Raw genomic sequence first — 22,259 nt, forward strand, 5'->3', positions numbered from 1 at the left:
TGCTGGGTAAGGCAAAGTAGGCTTACATGTGATCTTCATGGGCAGAACTGGAAGAGTCTATGTTTAATACTCTTACCCAATGGGCGTCAGCGTGGACTCGGGGCTAGTGGAGAATGGTGGTTCGAGGCCGTGGTGCGATGAAGTATACAGAGTGGTGACAGTTTGATCCTAAGCCTCAGCGCCGCAGACAAATAGATCCTTTGTTGCAGTAGTGTTCTTTTTGTCGTGGTTGAAGGGTAAACTGCTGGAAACAGGAAGAAAGAACCGGAGTGCTAACATGACTATTCCAGAGCAGGGTTCCTAAACACAAAAGACTGATAGTGGAAGAATATCTTAAGTGGAACCAGTGTCCTGGTACATTGTGGGCCATGGGTAGAGTCACGACAGGCCTTGCGACTCAGGATTCTTCGAAGATAAACAAATTGCAAACATCCAGGCACAATACTAGATAGCAAGTGTATGCAAAGCCTATGTAGCTGCAGCCACACATGCTACGAGAACCACCCCACATGAGTTTACGTGTGCGGTTGTATTGGGTTTAGAAAACGTATAACCTTACCTGCACCATACATAGGAACAGCAATATAGAAATGTAAGGGTACTTCCTCTGTACTTCTCCTAAGTTAAGACTCCAGATGTAACATCTGATATTTATATGGTATAACTGTGCTGGATGTGAGCTCAACGTTGTAGGAAGCTGGCTCTGTATATACTATACCAAAGTGAAGTATAATGTGCACAGATTCAAGTGGAACCCCAAAGGTAGGCAGAGGTAAAGTTAGATAGCAACTCACTCTCCATTTGTGGTAGTGTGGTCGAGCAGTAAAGCAGTATCAGAGGACAGTGATGATCATTTGTTGTACACACTCAGTCAGCAATAAATTCACACACTACAAGATCGAACTTCAGACCAATTGTTTTTGTATAAAAATATTCTATTAGTTATTTTATTTCCTAGAACCTAGCAAGCCTGGCACAGGGAAGTGAGGAGTACTTTGCAGTAAATATACAATTGAAATACACTATGAATTGAACTGGTATATGCACTTTGTTTTAACTTACAGTATTGTTGCGGAGAAATGCAATGCTTTGTAAATACAGTACATAGACTTGAAATTTTTCAAAGAAAAACAGTCAACGTTATCCTATGGAGGAAAATAGTGTTATTGGTTTTGAGGTATTTGGTAGTGGGAATTGAGGTTCTGGGGTAGACTCAGGGCCCCCCCCAGGGTCAAGCATGCACTCTTGTTACACCCAACAGTTGCACTAGGGCGGGCAGGTGCACAGTGCTGAGGCCCAATGTTATCCAATGGGGGATAGGGGGCCTTCGGTTGGTGGATGCTGACAAGCTCCTAGACTTTAGCTCAGGGCAAATGGAGAAACAAAGTAGCACCAAAGGTGTAACCTCAGCAGCACTAGTGCGGCCGGGTGCAGGGTGCTGTTTCAACGTCAGGCCCTCTGTTTGCAATGGGGAACTTCCGGTTTGAAAAGGCACTGCAGGCTTGGGGACAAAGGTCTTCTGGGTGCAACCACCACTTCGAGAGGTAAGTTGGGGGTTGGTTAGGCACCGTCTTGGCCACCCAAGGCCATGGGGCGTCGGGTGCAGGGGTGCCTTTTGGGGTCGGATCTTCTTACCAGCTCCTGGTCGCGGTTGACGGGACCTTCTGGATTTAGGCTGCAGGTGTCGGCCGGAGGCTTGAGGCAGGGCAAGGGTCGCTGGATCTCGGGTTAGGATCGCCGGGGGGGGGGGGGGGGGGGGGGGGGGGGGGACGGACCTCCTCGTGGTGTTTGCCCACTCTAGCTCGGGCCGTGGTCGGTAGGTGCAGAGTGGGGTGGATCCGTGGTGTCCGGCAGGAACCAGAGGTTGCAGATGAACAAATCCGGTGTTCACGGGAGATACAGTATTTGAGGTTGAAGGCAGGCAGGTCCTCTGGGGTTTTCGAGGTTGCTGGCGGCAGGACACACCTGGATTTCGCAGGAGCAGGTTCGAGGTGGAGATAGGCAGGTAGGGCTGGGGCCAAGTCAGTGGGCGTCTTCCTCTTGTTAGCTTCTGCACGATTATTTGGTCCTTCTTTCTCTTGCAGTTTCTTCTTGTCTGAGGAAGCAAGGTTCAGAGTTGCCCCTAAATACTAGATTTAGGGGCTTTACAGGTAGGTAAAAAGGTTGGGATCAATGGGTCCCTTCGATGGTGTGGGTTCACCCCCTATTATGCCACTCTCCAGTGGGAGGTGGGCATAAGCCTTTCCCTGGTTGGCGGAGTCCCCCCATCTGCAAGATGGCGGGGACTGAAAGTTGTGCTTCACCTCACCTCCCCCACCTGAGGGGTGGAGTTGGCAGAGGTGGTACACCTTTCTTCCTCACTTGTTTTTCCCACCAGTTCTCCAGTCCAAAGTGGGGGTAAGAACTAGTGGGGACCAGTTGCTGAAAGCAGCAAGTGGCCTGGGGAAGCTCACAAAGGCGGCAAGTCTTTGAAACTTTCCCTTTGTCAACCCTGCACATCCTGTGGGAGGAGGCTTGGCACCTCGTCCCAGGATGTGCATTGTTTCAGGCCCCAGAGAGCAGCAGGCTCTCGACCGAGGGGGTCTAGAAACATGTCTGGTGGTGGCAGCAGAAAGCAGCCACCCAGCCTGGACACTAGTGGTAGGTTAGTTTTCAGGGGTCATCTCCAAGATGCCCTCTGTGTGCATTTTTCATTAAATCCCAAGCTGGCATCAGTGTGGGTTTAATGTGCTGAGAAGTTTTCAGTGTAGCCATTACGGTGCTGTGGAGTTCGTAACGACAAACTCCCAGCACCATATACACTTAATGGCAGCACTGCACTTACGTCTAAGAATGGACTTAGACACTTAAGGGGTACAGGGCTCATGCACCTGTACCCTCACCACTGGTATAGTGCACCAAGCTAGAGGGGTGACTGATCTATGCCAGGGGAGTGGGTTGTAGGCATGGCATACAGGTATGTGTGCCATGTCGACTCTTCAATTTGTTCTGCACCAAAACACTATGCCTGCAAAGGCATTGTGAGAGTGTTAGGGTACAGGACCTCCAAGGGTGGCACAATAAGTGCTGCAGCCCTTAGAGGCCTTCTGTGGTCACAGTGCCCTGGGTACCTGTGGTACCATTTACCAGGGGCCAACCTGTGGCCAGAGAGGCCAACTGGGTTTAGGCTTCAATGTAGTTTTAGGGTAAGAACATAGGCCCTGGGTACCTGATTAGCAGGAGCCCAGGGCACATTCAGCGAAAGCACATCAGCAATTTAGCAAAAAGTGGGGCAACCATGCAGAAAGAGGGCACTTTCTCACAAAAGTTCCAACTAGTTCCACCGCTTATGTGTGTGACAATTAGAGAGGGGGGTTGTTGTGAGCATGGTGATACCAAACTATCGCGTAAATAACTAATGTGTGGGCAATTGTCTAACAAGTACTGTTAAGTGTTTGTGTATGTTGTATGATAGCAAGTGCTGCTCTTAGCATAGCCAAACCCATCTATACAGCATATCTGTAATATGTACGTGATAGCAGGATCCCAAATTTTTTTAATGACAAGTTAAACTACAAGCATATCATGACACTGTTGAGCCTACGTGATACGTTCTAAGGTGTTCAACTGGATGCTTTAGTGTCTAGTGGGAGTAATGGAGTGTAATATTTAATAAAATACTGTATAATAAATAAAACATTGATATTAAGTTGAGATGGCTATCATTCAGTCATTCTGTAGATTAAAAGGAAAACAAAATGAAGTTCACAACAATATCTAAAGGGAGCGTATTCTATCAAAGTGCAAGGTTTTTTTCTCTCGCAACTTTAAAAAGTAAAATTCACTGAACACAAATACTGTAAGACTCAGTGCCTTTCCCGTTAGAAAAAAAACTGTCAGCAGATACTTACGTAGCTCCAAATGTAGTACAAACACGTAACTAATGTGTTGGAAGAAAGGGTGACTATTTGCAAGCATCTTCATTTTGTTCTGCAGACCAGCATGAACTAGGACACAGAGCAGTTTGCATGAAAAAGAGGATGCAATAAGATGGAGCCACCAGATGCTCAGCAATCAGCCATTTGAACTATTTTGCAAGGGAAATACAATAAAAAAATAGCTTACTGGAATATTTTTAGAGCGCTTTTTAGGTCTTGCCTGAGTCAGCGCATTCGCTGCGAGACATTTAGTTAGTGGCTTTTCAAAGTGCTACCACAAGCTTTGGTTGGCCTAGCGCTTGCGGTCACGCGCGCGCAGTCAGCTTTCAGCGCCCAATCAGGCACCATCTGGCTTTCCTCTCACTTGATTGCTTTCTCAACGCTCGTCTGCCCCTTCCCCGCCGTGCCTCATGTTAATTACAACCATATGTGCAAACGCGTTGCTTTCACTTTCGCTCGCGCACCACTTTAAGCCGAGCTTGATTTTTTGTTTTTTTCTTGATTTTTTGCAGGAATAACACTATGGTTTCTAGCCTTTGGTGTCTTCTTAATTGACCCTCGTACCAGCCATCAATTGCCTCCGAATCTAGGAGCGGTTATATTCAGCTGCAAGGTCCGCTCCACCAGGTGACTTTTTTTGTTGTTGTTGCGATAGTAAGCTTCAGGTAAGAACCAGTGTTATGCGATGCATACGATCCCATCCTTATTTGAGATGTATAACATCGCAGCTTGAAGCATTTTGCGAACTGAGATCTAGCGAATGTGTCAGATGATCGATCTCGCACATCCTTTACATAATCGGAATCGTGAAGCCTCAGAATTCCGAGACGTGGTGTCCGTTCTTCATTCAGCCTTAAGATAAGACTGGTTTACTCCTACAGCTTTAGTTTCCTTGGTATCTATGGACGCTTAGCACAGCGGAAGGTCATATCTTTTTGTTCTCTTTATATAGATAGGCGTGTGCTTTGCCACGTCAAACGGTACAAGCGGTCTATAGGGTTGTGGTTGCTGAAACTTCTGCGCAGGACATTGGTTTATATTGCTGTCTTTTCAATGGGGTATTGGTTGGATTGCTTCCAGACGGTTTGGTGTACTTCTATTCTAAGCCTTTGGGGCGTGGTCCTCTTGACAAGAGTGGGACTTAAGGCTGAAGTGTAGTGTTCTCATCAGTCATATAATGACAAAGCAGTTTCCAAATTGGGATTGTAACCATTTCGGGTTATCAGCTTTTTAATATCATGAATGCTCATAAGGCGAGAACTTTTCCCCTCCCCTCTTGGTGTAGACTTTGCTTAACTTGTTTCGACTTCAGATTTGCTACCACTCTGGCCTGAAGCATGTGTATGTATGGCTTTCAGATCAATGTTTGAAGTGACCAGTTAAACTTTGTTGCAGGTTGCTTTAAGGTACGTTTGACAGTTTTAGACTTTGTGTTCTTTTTTTCTTTTAACACGGTCGGTATAAGACGTTGGTATTTCATTATGCAATAGTCTCTCTAATATAATAGAACTGCGTTACCTTAATTACAGCATCCGATCTAATACGAACATGGGTTAGTTATACTTACAAATCATCAATTGGTTACTATGTGTTCCAGTAGGGACTCCCCTAGGGTCATGTGAGCAGCTCGGCAAGTTGTGCATGCAAATATTTAGGCCATTGTGACCTAGATAATGTACATTGAGGCAGGGATAAGGCAAGTGTTACGGCATTTATGTCCAAGCTTTTTTAATGGGTATTGACTGAGTGTTTGCTTGCTAGTGTCTCCTTTTGATTGGATTGTAAGGTGATGGTAGAAGTGCTTAGTGATATGGGTGGTAGTCTCATTAGCTGCGCTCTGTTTAAATGACTATATAACCAGTAACAGGCGTCATTCTATTTTGACAATTGTGTTGGAGGCCTCATGAGATTTTTAACAGAAGGGCTTTCTCCTGCTTGTGTACAGGTAAGCTTCTGACTCCTTGACAACATTTCATGCAGACCATAGGTATGTGATTCAGTCGTGGCAGGGCATAAATGTGCGGAAGTTCTACCATTCCTTTTGAACAAACCTCTTATAACAACCTTAGGTCAACATTTTGAAAGTGTTAAAAGATTTTGTTTTAGTTGGGCTTTTTGAATGTCAGGTTCATTATTTTTTCCCCCTGTGCATTTCTAATCTTCTCTCGCTACCCCTCTCTCTACCCCCCCTCTCTCCCTCTCTCCACCCCCCTCTCCACACCTCTTTCTCTCTACCTCTAAGTGGCAGCTGGAGCATGCTAGCACTGCTTGTCCTTTAAAAAAAATAAAACAAGCATTGGCATAGCCAATAGGTCTCGCCTTTGTGGCTTGTAAGTGTTTAACCATGCAACAGTTAATGTTGTTGCACCAAGGATATTGTGCTGCATAACTAAATACTTATAAGGTCCCAAAAGCGAGACCTATTCGCTATGCCAATGCTTGTTATACATTGTTTTGGAAACAGTTACTCCCAACAGGTGGAGAGTAGTGATTCGATTTTGAGGAGAGACAGAATAGAAAAAAAAATCACAGGAAAGCAATGGAGGTGGACACAAAGAATAAGAAGTAGCAGCTCGAAGAGCAAGCACAAATTAAAATGCAACGCAAAAATAGGGGCGGTATGCTGGACATATTTAATTACAGGCACCAGCGTAGTAAATGGTTTTAGCTAATGTGGATAAGAGAAAGCCATAAGTGTTGTTGATGGGCCAGGATTCAGGAAGCAGTTGCCTTTGACCTTTGCAAATGGACAGTTTGCGCCAAATAAAATTCACTATAGTAATGCGCTCTATAAGTAGCATTAACATGACATTAACAGCAGCATGCAGCATAGCATCAAAAATTAATTGCTTGGAGGGAAAGGAAACAAAGAAAGTAAAAAGTACAAAAGGATGAAAAGTCTGCTTCAAAGTTTAGGTATCTAAAAATGAATGCTGCTGCATCAGTAAACAAATTGGGTAAGCATTAAAGATAGCAATAGTGAAAGCCGTTAAAGTGATAATGTAATATGATATGAATACAAATAGGACACTACAAAATCACTTATTTTTCTGTGGTTTACTTCACAGATAGTTTACTGCAAGAAAGACCTACTGTCATTTTTATTGGAAATTTTTCTGTGAGCTTGGTGAATAAAAAAACGGCTTTAAAGGCCACCTGCATCTATTAAAGCACTTCTGATAAATGTTATCAAATTACCCCTGCAGTGGAAATAATTTACTCAACTATGGATGTATGGCAAATGCACTAAGCTAAGGCAGCTTACGCTGGAAGCTCTATCGAAGTGCACTTGAAAAAGGATTTGGAAAAGATCAAGCTTTTTATCATGCCACTTTCCAAACTACGATCTCACTTCTGTAAGATGTGGAGATACATTTTTACATGACAACCGGATGAATGAAAGAAAATGTTCAGCATTTGGCAGATTTTTTTTTTATATAGTGTGGGGATTAGTAGTTTAGTGGATACACTGTCGAACTGTGGGCCTAGCTTCCAAGCCCAGCTATATAACCACATTAAACATTGTGCTATCCTCCGCAAAAATATCCCTGTGGTTAAACTTGTAAAATTATCTGACACGTCCCTTTGCAATTCAAATGTGTAACGCTCCACCACTTGATTGACCCAACCTCTTCATCAGTCACTCCCATCAATGTACAGTGCTGCCTTGCTCCATATATATATATATATATTTTTTTCTTCATTCACACTATAAAAATGCTAATAAATATGTAGTCAAGTCAGACTATCAATCCTGGAAAGATAATTCGAAACTATCTTCATTAACCTGGTGGAATTTTATTTGTGACGAGCATAGAATTGCTACTGTTTCCTCCATTTCTATCCCCCCAAAAATTAAATCTGATCTTTGGCTTCCCTTTTCATCATATCTCTCTACTCATACTCCTGTACACTGATTCTTTCTTTTCTCGCTTTTCTTTTATATTATTCTTCTACAGAATTTTTGGACTTTTCATACACTTCTGTTTCTCTTTCTCTCTTTTCTATCTTTCCCCTCTTTCTTCTTCTTTCCTTCCTCTAATTTCCTAATGTTATGCTTATATTAAACCATTATAATATTTCTTTTACTTATGTGTTATAAAATGCTGTATATATTATGACTTTTTCATTTTATTGTCCTTATTTGTTCTTGAATTTTTTGTTATTGAAAATCCAAATAAAAACTCCGTAAACAAAAAAAGTCAGACTATCAATGTTAGGTTTCAAGTTTGAACTCCTGGCTCAGGAAAAAAAAATGTCAACCACAAAGACGAAGCAACTGCCCCACCGTTAAAAGCTTGATTGGAGAGGTCAAGAAGCAGATTAGGGTGAAAAAAGTATCTACTTCTAATACAGGTTCCGTAATGTGGTATAACAAAGTTGTCACAAGCCCTACCAGAAGCTATGAAAAGATCCCTTTTTTGCCCTCCCAGCAGGATAGTAAAATGCAGCTACACTTGGTAAGCAGTGGGGCCTTCGTACCAGTGGACCTCTTTGCCAGTGCACCTGCTGCTCCACTGGTCTCGCTTACCCCGCTAATTCTCCAACTGAACTATCCCTTGCCAGGTTCAGGTTCTTAAAAACGTTTTTGAAAATTTGGTTTAACAGACTTTTTAGACACACAGACTATGAATTCCATAAACTCACCAACCCTTAGGGCTTTTCAGCAGGCGTGGAATGATTAATCTTCATTGGACAGCTAAAACAGTGGGATTTTAATCACCTTTTAAAACATCCATGCAAAAAAACACATTGCTAGCGGTCAGATACTCATTTCCAACTAAAAAGGTCTCTTAGTGAGCACATTACATTGTAAAGCATGTACTTTCGAATGGGGATGATGACTCAATTTAAGGAGATTTTAGAAAGATATTTGCCCATTGTAAGCCCACATGCTTATCAAACAGAGTCCAAGCGAACAAACTTGCAGAACATAGGACAGACAAAAATGTGCATGTCTGCACATTTCCACCAGGGCAATGTTTTCAGAGTACTTCTGTACTAGATCTTTGGAATTACTTCAAGGTGTGCTATGGGAGTGTTACAGTTGCCAATTTGCTTTGAATGTTATGAAAGAGACCATCCATCAGTTGACTGTTTTTAAGCTGGGTTTACCATTAGCACTGTTAAGACTGCATGTTATCTTGCTGAAGCACCCAAGTCCCAGCCAGTTCCTCTCATTTAGTCTGCAGGTAACAAGGTATTTGTAAAAATAAAATAAACTGCCAGTGTGGAGAAGGGGGCCAGAAAATAAAATGGAAAACAAACACCACTGAAGCCCATGCTCTCCCACAAACAAAAATCAAACCTACCTGCCCCTGTCTGATAAGGTTATTCCCAGATCAGACCGAGTCGAAACAGGTCAATCGAAGAAATCGTCTCAAGGATGTCACTTGCAATTCACACAGCAGAGATGCAGAATAGAATCAAATGCAATCAACTGAGAGTTGAAGAGAGTAAGGGTTACAGCATTCACTTTTATAAATGTGCAAAAGCAATAAAACACCCATGTTTCTGAATAAACACTTGTCATGCTGTGTGGCAGCTAGCATTTTACCTTGTTCCCCGGGTAAGTATGTGGAGAGTATTGGAAAACATGAGTTTCCCCCCTCCCTATTGATCAATTTAGTGAGACTCCATGTGAGAAAGAAGGCTCAGGTTCGTTGGGTTTCAGATGGGCTGCTTTGAGGGTGGTCCAAGAAGTCAGACAGGCCTGTGCTTTAGCCCCTACTCTTTTTTCTTTGTATATTAATGTGGTGATTGACCACTTTACTAAGGGTTCCAGCCCTCCTTTTCGCCGATACCTTATTAATTGTTATGACTCCACAAGGCCAACAACTGCTCTTGAACCATTTTTCTTCATTCTGTGCTGAGGGGCCTTGAGCCAAACAGTACCAAAACCAAATGTATGTTTTTCTCTAGGGCCCGACATTTTCGTTGTAGTGGACATATCCTGGTGGAAAACATGCCTATCGATCGTGTGTACTCCTTCAACTTAGGCGTTTGGTTGACACCTAATCTGAGCTGGGCCCCCAGATTGAAAAGGCTGATTTAATGCTTACCCAATAGTTTGTAAATCGGGTGAAGGTCCATTGCAGAACTTCTTCCAGGCAAGCGGCTCCTGTTTTGGAGATTTATAATGTTAAAGTTATTGGGTCTGCTTTGCATGGTGCTGAAGTATGGGAAATCTTCAAACCATAACAGGCTTGCTATGGCTAAGCATAGGTTTATGAGGGCTATACTTTCACTTCCAATGAGTATGTCTCGTCCCCCTGTATCTAAAAGTTGCCCAGAGGAATATATTGCACAAAATTTAATGTTGAATGTTACTATTATGGTATCGTTTATGGACCCTATCGCGAAGGTATCAGCGATTGTCCTCCACCTGGGTGTAATCAAAATACACTGGTTCCATGTAATCAAAATTCTTACAGAGGTTGAGTCAAAATGATTATTCACGGAATACTGTACCAGTTATCTAGAGAAGCAGCATCTATGGACATAGCGACTAGTGGCACAGGCCTTTATCTTTTATTTATTGTAAACAGTTTGTGAGTTTTGAGACCTCCATTGATGAAATTGAACCCTCTTTTGCACGCCAACTATACCTGCAGTTTAGATATCGTATCCTTCCAGTCATATATTTTATTTTTAACTGGTCCATAGAAAATAAGGGTGGTGATGACCAAAACATTGGAACACCTATTGTTTTTTTCTCCCCAGTATAGTAGGTCGCGAACAAAGTGGATTGTTCCACTGTGTAAGAATCTTGGTACTAAAACACCAGGTTGCTTTAGAATTTTAAGTACCATCACAGCTAGGCCACATGTCTTCGGGGTGGCCAAATTTCTTATGGCAACTTGGATAAGGTGCTCCAAGTGCCTATTAGATATGTATAAGAGTCACCTCTTGAGCACCTATAACCGAGAAAAATACAGTGGAATGTTTGGTAAACTATGTGAGTTTAGCCCAATAATTGGTTTATCTTGTTTTCTTAATTTTATGACAACAGCTGGAATGTCCTTTTTATCTATTTAGTACTCTGTAAACTGGGTCTATTTTCTACTTTGTTGATCTGTGTGATCAAAATAAAGTATTCTGATGAAGCATGCCACCTTCGGTGGGGGAGGGCTTGTGTGTCCGCTAAGGGATACTTCCCCAATAGTGACCTGTAAAAACAAAGAGCCCATCCTGGTTTTCCTTTAAAAACTTTCACCTGGCAAAAATCTTTACCTTTATGTTGTTTTTTGCTAAACAGATTGTTTTTGGAAAAACACACCATTTTGTGGTTTTATTATATATTGAAGAGGGATGTGTGCTGGACCGGATTATTCACTAAGCAAGCCCCCCCCCCCCCCCCCCGTTTGTTTTCCAAGTAGTTCAGTAAGAAAAAAAACTGCAGTTCTGCTTTGAGGGTCTGCTGCAATCAGAGGAGATGATGGCACATGAAGGCTAGAAGGAGATGCAGTGCTGTGTTCTGCCCTTGGACTTGATGTACAAAAAACTGCGGATTCTTTCTTTATCCTTCTGGTAGCAGACAGTCTAGGGCGCAAGAAACATAGGCTGTAGTAATGTCCGGGCCACACAGGAATGAAGTCTAACCGAAAGATTGGGAAGTTTTTCCTTTTGTAAGAAGGTGAGACAGGGAGCGCCAGTGTCATCTACAGTTAATCCATTACTAGCCCTGTCAGCATAGAACAGAAACATTTCAGGGACCTTCATTTATAACATTTTTGTCAGTCAACATAGCAAATCTTGGGAATGACTCCGCAACAGGATGGTAATTGCTGTTGAAGCCGCATACAAAGGCCATGTGTCACAAAGGGGAACCATGCCCCCAAGGTAGGAATAAAAATGTGCAAGGATCTATCATCAGTCATCTGCCACTCAGAGGGGTGATATGTTTGCTTGAGAACAATACTCATGGAAGTGGATGTCTGGACAGACCGTGGGCAGGAATGGATAGCAGGAAGGAGAGAACTCGTCTCTGATCTACCATCCATTTAAAAAATAAGAAAACGTTGTCATTTATTAAATTAATAAAAAATAACGTATTAACCTTTGGCAGCAGCTCACATAGCTTTAATCAGAAATGGAGTAGGTGATGTAAAACACAGCGCTATGTATTAGATATTCTTCTGTAATTGGCAGATTAAAGAAAAGTAAAGATGGAAGCCGTTTTTAACAGAATGGGAGAACTTATCACAATGGGAGGAATTTTCCCACAGATGTAAATCCAGTTGTTGCGAGGTTCTCAACCCTAGCACAAAATCCATATACCTATGGTGGTTCTGTGTGGCCTTTCTAAATTGAATCTGAGGTTTAACCAATACTGGTTGTAGAGCACATTATTAACTTAAGTAAAAAGACTAAATTAACGTGTGGCAATATTTAAACATATCAGTAATCAAAAGGTAAATTTCTTTCAAATCACATAATTCAGTAGATCAAATATATAAATCTATCAATAATTTCTATCCTCTGCAATAGGATGGGTGACAGGAGACGTTTCACTACCAGGATTTCTATGCATTCTTAAGCATTTCATAATATAATAGATGCCAAAAGGGTAGTAAACAGCTGCAATATAACATTTCTGATGTGATAATGTTTTAGTTGAACTGAGTCAAGGAAGCCATAACGACAAAGTCAGTATGGCCCAGACATCAAAAATGTGTTTCTTTTCAGAAGAGCATCTCACTCCTTTGCTTCGGTTGCCTCAGCCCATTCGGGGTGGACTGTTCCCATGAGGCACAGGGTCAAGGCTGATTTGCATATGGCCATGTCTGAACTGGGGTGGTGTGGTGAGCAAAAAAACTATGGATTTAGGCCCAGATCTCTGTACTGGGGTGAATGTATGACATTGTTCTGCATTCTGTCCATCAACTGTTGTTTCTGCATCGGTTGCCTCAGCCCATTAAAGCAGCAATCAGTGCTGTGTCACCTTTGGGCTGAGCCCTTTCTGTTAATAATATAAACAACTCTACACGGGAAATTCTTATGAGTCTGAACACAAGCAAGACTCATACAACATAGGGCAACATCGCTCTTAACCTGGCTTGCCCTCAGTCTGCTCCCTATCTTTTTCCAGCACAGATGGATTCTATTCGTCAGCAATTTAGTTAAGTATTCGTGTCTTGCTGTACTTTGGAAACTTCGTTAAAAAAGTAAAGCCAAAGTAAGAACATTTTATTTTTCCAAAGAAACACTTTAATGATGCACAATCAAAAAACACATGTGAGCTTCGGAAATACTCTAACGCACCCCCCCCCCCCCAAAAAAAAGTCTTATTGTGGTAAAATGCTATGGGACTTTGAGGCATAAAACGAATCCTAAGAAATAATGTGACAGCAGTATCACTATACAAATAAAATAAAGAGGTCTGAACAACAGAAAAAGTGTACAACTTAGTCGATATTCTCATTCCAACTATAAATTTGACCTAGGATATCCCCACCTTTCTTGTTGAGACATGTCAATATCTGGTCTAACAAAGCAAACAATCATATCCTAATTCACACTTCGTTTTAGATATCACTTAGCTACAACACATTCTATCCTCACATTCTGTTTTGTGGCTAGTGCTTCCAGAGATTAACACATTTTTATTATTCTCTATTTGCAAATCAACATTTTCTCATAAAGCACTATTTTGGGGCAAAAGCCTATTGGGTGCACACTTCTTTCGCCACTGATTCATATTTTGAACTGCCCTCCTTTGCAGCTGAACTGTTTTCTCTACTAGGGTGCGCTCACAAACAAATCACATGTATTCAGCCATTCGCTAACCCTTTCAAGTGCTTTCTTGTGCTTGATTCGATTAAATTACTCACATAATATCCATTTCTTCATTCCCCCATTGACAGAAGCAATTCAGTTTTCCATAAAATGTATCGGTACTTCAGGCCAATATACATAACTTGTCTTATAAGTTATCTAGTCCCTAAAGGTCCCAGGTCTACCACACTTACATCTTTTAAGCAAAGGCAACAAATGCATTCTTCTCTAGGCAACAGGACCTAGGACAGACTGATGCAAATAATCCTAGCTATATTACAGGCACTATTGCCCCACTATCCTTCTTAAAACAGCATCCTTCCCTTGCACGCACATGGTCTTTGCCCATTTGTCTACCGTTATCTAAAGGCAGTTACTGCAGCTTTTTAAAGAGACTGCTTACATAAATAACCCCACAGTGGCAATAATAACCATGAGAACCAACTATCCATGAATACCAGCACTTGCAAGCTCCCACAAGCTCTAAATACCTAAAGCTCACTAAAATCTAGGGCTACTTGATTATGAGATCTAGCTTTCATATACCCTACCACAGCAACCGTGCTTGCACCGTAGCACAGAGCAAGTGCAAATATCAAGCGCGGAGCCTGTATCAGTTGAAATACTACCCCTTAGGCATATTGGGTCAAGAGTAAGGGGTGTTACAAGAGCAGCCATCTAAGCAACTTGGGGTGAAGCCTTTAGCTCTGGAATTATTTTGTAGACAAACAAGCAAGATTAATGCCTTAGCATGGTATACAGTACATTCAGAAGCACTTCTCTCTGAATCCTCATGGAAGTCACAGCACCTACTGAAAGGAGGGGCAGCATATTTATTGACCCCAGGTTCTAACTTCCACCAAAACCTTCCAAATCATGCAGGCCAGAAGGTAAATTGATCAGGGTGAGTAGAGCGGGGGACACTAACAGAAGAAAAGCGTGTGAATTTCCTGCTCGCCTGAGTTTCTTCAGGCTGTGTACACCTTCAACAGGCTACCAAGATTTTAATCCCTTGGCGGGTCTTAATTCTGCAACCACACGGGCAAGATTAAGCCTTTAACAGGAAACCAGTGAAACTATCGAGGGTGGTGGTATATTGGAAAAATTAAATCACCTACTGTAAAAAACGTTTTATTGCTATGAAGACAGAAAGAACACCCAGTATATTCACAGCCAGCTCCAACAGTATGTAATACAGCAACAGGATACCACTTGTGTGACTATGTAAGAGTGGAAACAAGTGTGAAACAAACCTAACTCAAACTCAGAACCACTGAAACTGATGCCCAAGTGCCAAGATGCTCATAGGATATGGTAAACGTATTTTGTCAAGGTAATGTGTAAGTGATTGGGGTAGGGCTATCGAGGGAGATGTGAGGCTAGATTACAGAAACTGCCAAACAATGGCTATGACTATTCTACATAGATGTTAACCTACATGATTTGGATGCACTAGATAGGCAAAAGACTAACTGGTTCAGTTCAAATGCTGACAACTTCACTAAAGCATCAGCTGCCATTTAACTAAAATGAAAAAAACAATAACTGATGTCCGTCCTACATCCGTAGAATTTACTCAATGTTTCAAGTGGCTTAGACAGGAAACGAGTCCTTCACTAGGCAACCACAGAGAGCAGGTTCTACCTGAAGCAGCAGTGAGTGGTGCAATTAAGTGGGGCACAGCCATGCGTTCGGATTCATTTGCACATGTTTTATATAACATATCTCTGATTTTGGGTGTGAGATATTGAAAGAAAATACTGAGGTACCAAAATAAAGAGTGTATAAAGGAAGCTAGACTTTTCTATTTTTGAGTGGTTTGGTACACAAACCTTCTTAGATTAATCATGAATTGCTTATATCCAATTACCATATGAAGAGATTGCACACTGTATCCACAGTGGCATCATGCAGAAGGCAATGCTTATAGGTACTACCTGAGAAACTAAGGCAAGTTAAATACTGATTGAGGATCTAGTCCCAGGACTGACACAATGCATTTTTAAGTACCTGACTTAGATGGTTTTAAATTTAGATTTTTATATGCAGATCTCCTACAAAGACGAGACCACAAATAAATATGCTACCAGGATTTTTGCCACAATTCTAGTTTAAGACAAAGAATAAACCAGTATCTCACCAGACAAAAGACTGAGATAGCAATGTTTGGAAGTGTAGTGGAGGAATGTGGAAGAAAAAGGAAACATTACGACGTAAATAGCATAGTATGCTGAATTGGTGGCACCTACATGAATTAGGTAACAGATTAAATTTAAACTAAAAAGTAAATGTACATAAGGTAAATTAGAATCCGATTTTAGTATCGATGTGCAATATTAGCAGAACCACTTTTCACAAGAATAAAAAAATAAATATTCACACAATTAATTAATTCTAATGTAAACTATTTGGAAAGTATCAAGTTACCACAGACTATTTTAGTAAACAAACAGTGGTTTTAACCCCGTAATTTACTGTATTTTTACTGACAATAAAACTCTGCTCAATTCAATCACAATTGTATTGTAATGATAATTTACTCTCTGATTTCCTGTGCTAGTGAACAAAATCATTTCAGAGCAAGTTTCAGAAACATACTACTGCTGCAGAAACCAAATTAATATAACTAAGAATAAAAAAATGAACATATGAAATTAACTTACCAAGAAGAGAGATGGGTGCGCCTGGAGGTGTGGGATTATTAGGGGGCCTTGCTGGTGGAGTAGGCCCAAATGTATTAACTGATTCCACAGATTCATCATTAGTATCTCTAGAGCCAGCGATCGGTGCAACTGGGCTCACATGAGAGGGTTCTTTTTTATCGTTCTCAGATACCACAGCTGAAGAAGCTAGAAAGAAAAATATATAGATACACAGTCTGCTTCTTTCAGAATCGCTCCCAGGTAAATTACCTCTCACAATAAACTAAGCACTTACTGGTAGGGATGTTTACTCCTGACGATGGAGGAAGAGAGACTGGTGGAGGAATGTGGCCAGGGGGACCACGAGGAAAGAAACCTACAAATTAAGGATGAAAACATTAATTTAAAAAGTGATTTCGAGTTTTTATGCTAAGGTTTGCAGGATTATCCCTGTTCAGTATCAGACTTATCTCCTGCTTCAAATTAAAACGATTTACTCATGCTCGCCCTATACTTAAAGAAAAATAATCATGGAGTAAATGCTTTAAAAAAAGATAACAAATTGACAAAGTACAGTTCATAGCTGGTGCAGCTGCAGAAAATAAAGAATTTGCTTCAAAATGAACAACGGATTAATAAGGCATCGTAATAAGCTTCACTGATGTTTTCAGGACACAGTAAATAATGGAGCAGCAGTTTGCCTGTTCCACTTCGTTAGAAGCTCTGTTTCTGCTGGTGAGAAAAAAATGTAGATGCTGGTTAGAACTGCTGTTGTAGCGTTATTTATTCACCAGATGCTGAATATGGCTAGGCGTAAATATTTTTGAGTTCAGGAGACTAAAAGCTACTGATGCGATATTTTGTATAGTCAATTTATCCAGGTCTTAAGTTTTAATATACAGAGACGAACGAATCTAATTTCAAGTGCTTGCACCCTAGACAACAGGTTCAACTTTGGTAACAAACGGACAGCTGTAAACAGTTTAACGACTTCTATTTAATGGCAGGACTAAAAGACTGGAATACAGACAATGTGCTTTTTCACAACATCTTTAAATGACGAGGTAAAATGTAAATGACATGTATTTATGAAAATAAAAATATTCAATAAAACAAATCGCGGTCACCGGACTGAGAGTCCAATCTGTAGATATTTTGGTTCTATGCAGTTCTTCACGAGTAAGATAAAGGTCTTATCAAATTCAAAAATATTGTAAGCATTTAACAATGCTTTTTGTTGCCAGAGAAAACCTCTTAATCCTTTAACGAATTTGGAACATTGGTTTTAAAGATAATACGCAAAAAGCCATTTGAAAAAAAAGCCTCAAATGTGTTCCTACTGTTGTAGTGCCCACGTAATTAATTTCAAAAGGGTATGCATAAGTCAATAACGTGCACCTATGTATCGAGATGCAGGCGTGACATCTAGCCTGATTTTCTTTTTTTTTTCCCCCCTCAATGCTTCACAACATTGGCAATGTTGTTTTTTGCGGATGCTGCAAAGCATTGGAAAAAAGTGTTGGCTTGGAAAAGCCAATAGGTCAAAAAGAAGAGACATACTGGCTTTTCCAATGCTTGTTTTTATACAGCAGGTAGTTTAAAGAGTGAGATGCAGTTGCAGCCTATACAGTGAAATTGCACCTTTAATCTGGTCATTCCAGGGTCAACACCATTTATTGTTAGAATATGTCCCACTAAGCACATTACACATCCATGCTATGTCGGCTTCAATAGGCTGCTAAGTGATGAACTAGCTAATGTAAAAAAAATAGGATTTTCTACATGTCAAAGATTTCATTTCACATGTTCAGCTGCAGCAGTGTTTACACTGCAGTCACCCAGAGCTGCAAAGGCAGGCCTACAGACACCATACTAAAGAACATAAGGGAGTAGTGTAAATGTAAGCTGCAACCTACGAGATATCTAACTTTCGGCCAGAGGTGCACTCCTAAAAGTTCAATACGCTGTTTGGGGTTTACTAAATAATTTGCCATGTTTTAGGTGTCACAGTATGTGCAGAGTAACCAAGCTCGGGATCTGAAATTCCTAGATGTTTATACTATGTAGGATACCATATGAATCAATGAAATAAAGGACTATTTGGCCGGATTCAGAGATTCTAATAGAAAAACACATCTTGATTTGACTTGGTAGACTCTGAAATAGATGGATAAACTAACCAGATAATGTAGGATCAATGTTTCACGCTTGAAAGCCTGAGATTAGAAATGAAGGGTGAGATACAGTCTCCAAAATATTCAAGCAATTGGCATGAGTGGAACATTTTAAAATGAAAAATCCCTTCCACAGAATGGAAGAACAGGCGGTGAGTAATCCGCAGCTAAGAGTATTCCACAGAATGGGTGGTACTGAAGGTAATTAGAGTGTTCTTCTAGTAAATGAATGACAAAGTAGTACCTTTCAAATAGGCAGAGGGTTTAAGGAATGGACTTTAAATTAGGAAGTCCTGCATGACCAAGCACGCAAAATGTTTCCCTTTGCGGACCAGACAGTCCAGGAAGTAGTACTTGGTGAATGTGTTGACAGGTGTCCATGAAGCAGCCTGGCAGATGACGAAAACAGGAACACCTCTAACCAGGTCCACAGTAATGGCTTGGGTTCCGGTGTAATGAGCCTAGAGGCACTCAAGGGTATCCTTCTGGGCCGGAAAGTAACATATTGATGAATAGAACAATTAATCTCAACAGAAGCTTTGCATTATCTTTTGATAATATCCTTTTATTAGATTTGCAGTAAATAAATACCAAGCGCAATAAACAGAACAACCCACGAAGTGATTGGTGATATGCCTCTCATTGTTGAAGTGTACAGAAGTAGCATGCAGAACAGAGCACACAAAGGAGCCCAGCACTATACATCATGTAGGTCATTAAACAGTTCCACGCCCTGCGTTGAGAATCGAGGTTGACTCCCTCCTCTAACCCATAAGGATTCTCCAAACCCCAGAGCAATACCTCAATGAGTTTGTCAGCTCAACCATACCCTGGTGTACTTATTCAGGAAACCCCTGGATTCGTAGCTAGGGAACTCTAGAGTCAAGCAATGGTGTAGCTGAGAAGCTCATTTCTCAAGAGATGACATAACACTCCCGTACACTTATGCAAATTAGTTTTTTGCCATCAGTAGCTCCAAATGGAGTAAGACCTCCACGACCTCATCTGAATCAAGTTCTCAATGATATGCACTACAGTAAGGTTACGTTCTGGTCGAAGGGGCAACCCAGCACATCTTCCAGTGTTTCCAGATTTGAATACTTCTAGGAAACCTGACTTTAAAAAAAAATAAGAATTGACTGGGAATATAGGTGGCGCAGTTCCAGAAATTCATAGAGAGAAACTCTGAGAACTACTGGACAGCACAGATTTAAGAAATTATTGTAGAAGGGATTCTCAGAAATGCACTCTCCTCATTTGAAAGTCTTCCTTTGGCTCCAGTTGCCAGAAGATCTACTTTAAAAATACATTAATTACACGCAACACTAAATGAAAAGTGCACATTTCATAGGAGATAAAACTCAAGAAATACTTAGAAAAGAAAACTTGACTCCAGATCTTCCCAACTAAAAATAACACCTTAAAAGAAGAACACCTAGTGGCACAACATTCTCAGTCCAAACCACTAAAATCTGTAACTCATTGCTGCGAAGGTTGAGACACTTAAAACTCTTGGAATTCCAGAAGTTGGTGAAGATGTGGTTGTCAGCCCCACCTAAATATATGGACAACTGCAGGCCATTCTAAATATTCTACCCATCAGTAAGACTGAAAGCACAGAATCCTATCCAGCACACAATTGAAATCAAATTCTCACAAATCCCATATAAACAAATTACAGAAAAATGTGTTCTTCATTGTTATACGTACAATCTTGTGGACACCCCCGCGCCGCACGGCCACCAGCTGCTGCGTGTGTACCCCATCGCCTTGCCCTCTGCCTCGCTGCCGGCTGACTCCGATGCTGTTTGTTTTTTCTTTGTTTTGACCTTCATTTGTGCCTGTATTTTTTCCTTACTTTTGTGCCCGTGTTAGCGCTCTGACCTCATTTGTGCCTGTATTGTTTAGGTATTTGTTGGCCGTGTTAGCGTTTTCCTTCCTGGTTTCCCGCCTATCTCGCCGCCCTCCGTCTTCCCTCCCCGCTCCCGCCACCACCGCTGACCCCGCCCCTTTTTTCCTTCTGTTCCCTCCCCGCTCCCGCCTCCCAGCTGCTCCGCCCACCCGCGCACTTCGCCTTATATGGTGACCGTGCGAACGCGCAGCGCCGATTGTGCGCCGAAGGCGCGCCAAAGGTAAGCCCGTCTGCGCCCGTCCGCGACCGGATCGCGACCAGCGCCAGGACCCCTGGCCCACGAAGACCCCGACCGACCCGCCTGACGTACTCCGCCGCCACCCTCATCACACTCAACACCGGCCGACTGCCAGATTGCCACCAAGCCACCCCACGACGCTCCCACGGACCGTTCAGCTGCCACGCCTGCAAGTTCACCTGCATCCGGACCTGCCTCACACCAGCTCCCGCCAAGTCGAACACCAGCAGCACCCACCTCAAGTGCATCCTGCTCAACACCCGCTCCGTCCACAGACACACCATCGAACTCTGGAACCTCCTAGACGCCACAGCCCCTGACGTTGCCTTCCTCACGGAGACCTGGATGAACGCCTCTTCAGCCCCCGACATCGCCATCGCCATCCCAGAGGGCTACAAGATCGTCCGGAGGGACCGCAACGCCAACCAGATGGGAGGAGGCATCGCCATCATCCACAGGAACACCATCCGTCTCACGACCAGCGCCGAACACCTGCATTTCCAGATCCACACCAACCCAAACACCACCCTTAGAGGAACCCTGATCTACCGACCTCCGGGACCACGCACACAATTCAGCGAGGACATTGCCGACTTCGCCAGCCCGCATGCCCTCCCCTCCGCTGACTACATCCTCCTGGGGGACCTCAACTTCCATCTGGAGAACAACAACGACCGCAACACCAGCACCCTGCTCGACAACCTCGCCAATCTTGGACTCAAGCAGCTGGTGTCCACCCCCACCCACCTCGCCGGACACACACTCGACGCCGTCTTCTCATCCAGCAAAGACGTCGCCTTCAGCCACGCCACAGAACTCCACTGGACGGACCACAGCTGCGTCCACTTCGCCTTCAAGAGAACGACGACCCACCACCACCAGCAACAGGCCGCCCGCAGAAGTTGGAACAAGGTCACAGCAGACCAGCTCGACACCTCCCTGAGCCAGCACCCTCCTGCCAGCTCAGCGAACCCCAGCCAGGCCGCCGAGAACCTCACGAAGTGGATCAGCATCTGCGCGGACGAGCTCGCCCCGCTGAGGACCCCGCCCAGCAGACCCGGCAGCAAGAAAGCCCCATGGTTCACCGACGAACTCAAGAGCTCCAAGAAGAACTGCCGAGCCCTCGAGAAAGTCTGGAGAAGGGAACCTACACCGGACAACAGGACCACCCTCAAACTGGCCACTCGGAAGCACCACCAGCTGATCCGCGCCGCCAAGAAAACTGCATTCAAGGACCGGCTGGACAACAACGCACACAACAGCAAGGAACTCTTCAACATCGTGAAAGAGCTTTCCAACCCCAGCGCAGGAAACAACGACATCACCCCATCGCAAGACCTCTGCGACTCCCTCGCTTCTTACTTCCACAACAAGATCGCGGACATACACAACAGCTTCAACAAACAACCAACGCACACCAGGACCGAACAACCACCCCCCACCACCACCCTCCACGCCTGGACCCCGATCAGCACCGAAGACACCATCCGCACGATGAACTCCATCCACTCCGGATCACCGACCGACCCCTGCCCTCACCACGTCTTCAACAAGGCCGACGCTGTCATCGCACCCCACCTGCGAGACATCATCAACACA

General features: G+C 42.9%; 1 protein-coding gene across 1 annotated transcript in view; it reads right to left on the reverse strand.

Moving 5' to 3' along the window:
• Positions 1-22,259, reverse strand: part of SCAF4 (SR-related CTD associated factor 4) — a 1,013,644-nt gene that overhangs the window by 184,357 nt on the left and 807,028 nt on the right. Inside the window, exons 21-22 of the mRNA XM_078658400.1 lie at positions 16,632-16,712; positions 16,358-16,543 (exon numbers count right to left, since the gene is read on the reverse strand). Of these exons, the coding sequence (XP_078514526.1) occupies positions 16,358-16,543; positions 16,632-16,712 (267 nt within the window). The remainder of the gene's footprint in view (positions 1-16,357; positions 16,544-16,631; positions 16,713-22,259) is intronic.

This window comes from Lissotriton helveticus, chromosome 8 (assembly GCF_964261635.1).
Source record: "Lissotriton helveticus chromosome 8, aLisHel1.1, whole genome shotgun sequence".
Taxonomy (NCBI): domain Eukaryota; kingdom Metazoa; phylum Chordata; class Amphibia; order Caudata; family Salamandridae; genus Lissotriton; species Lissotriton helveticus.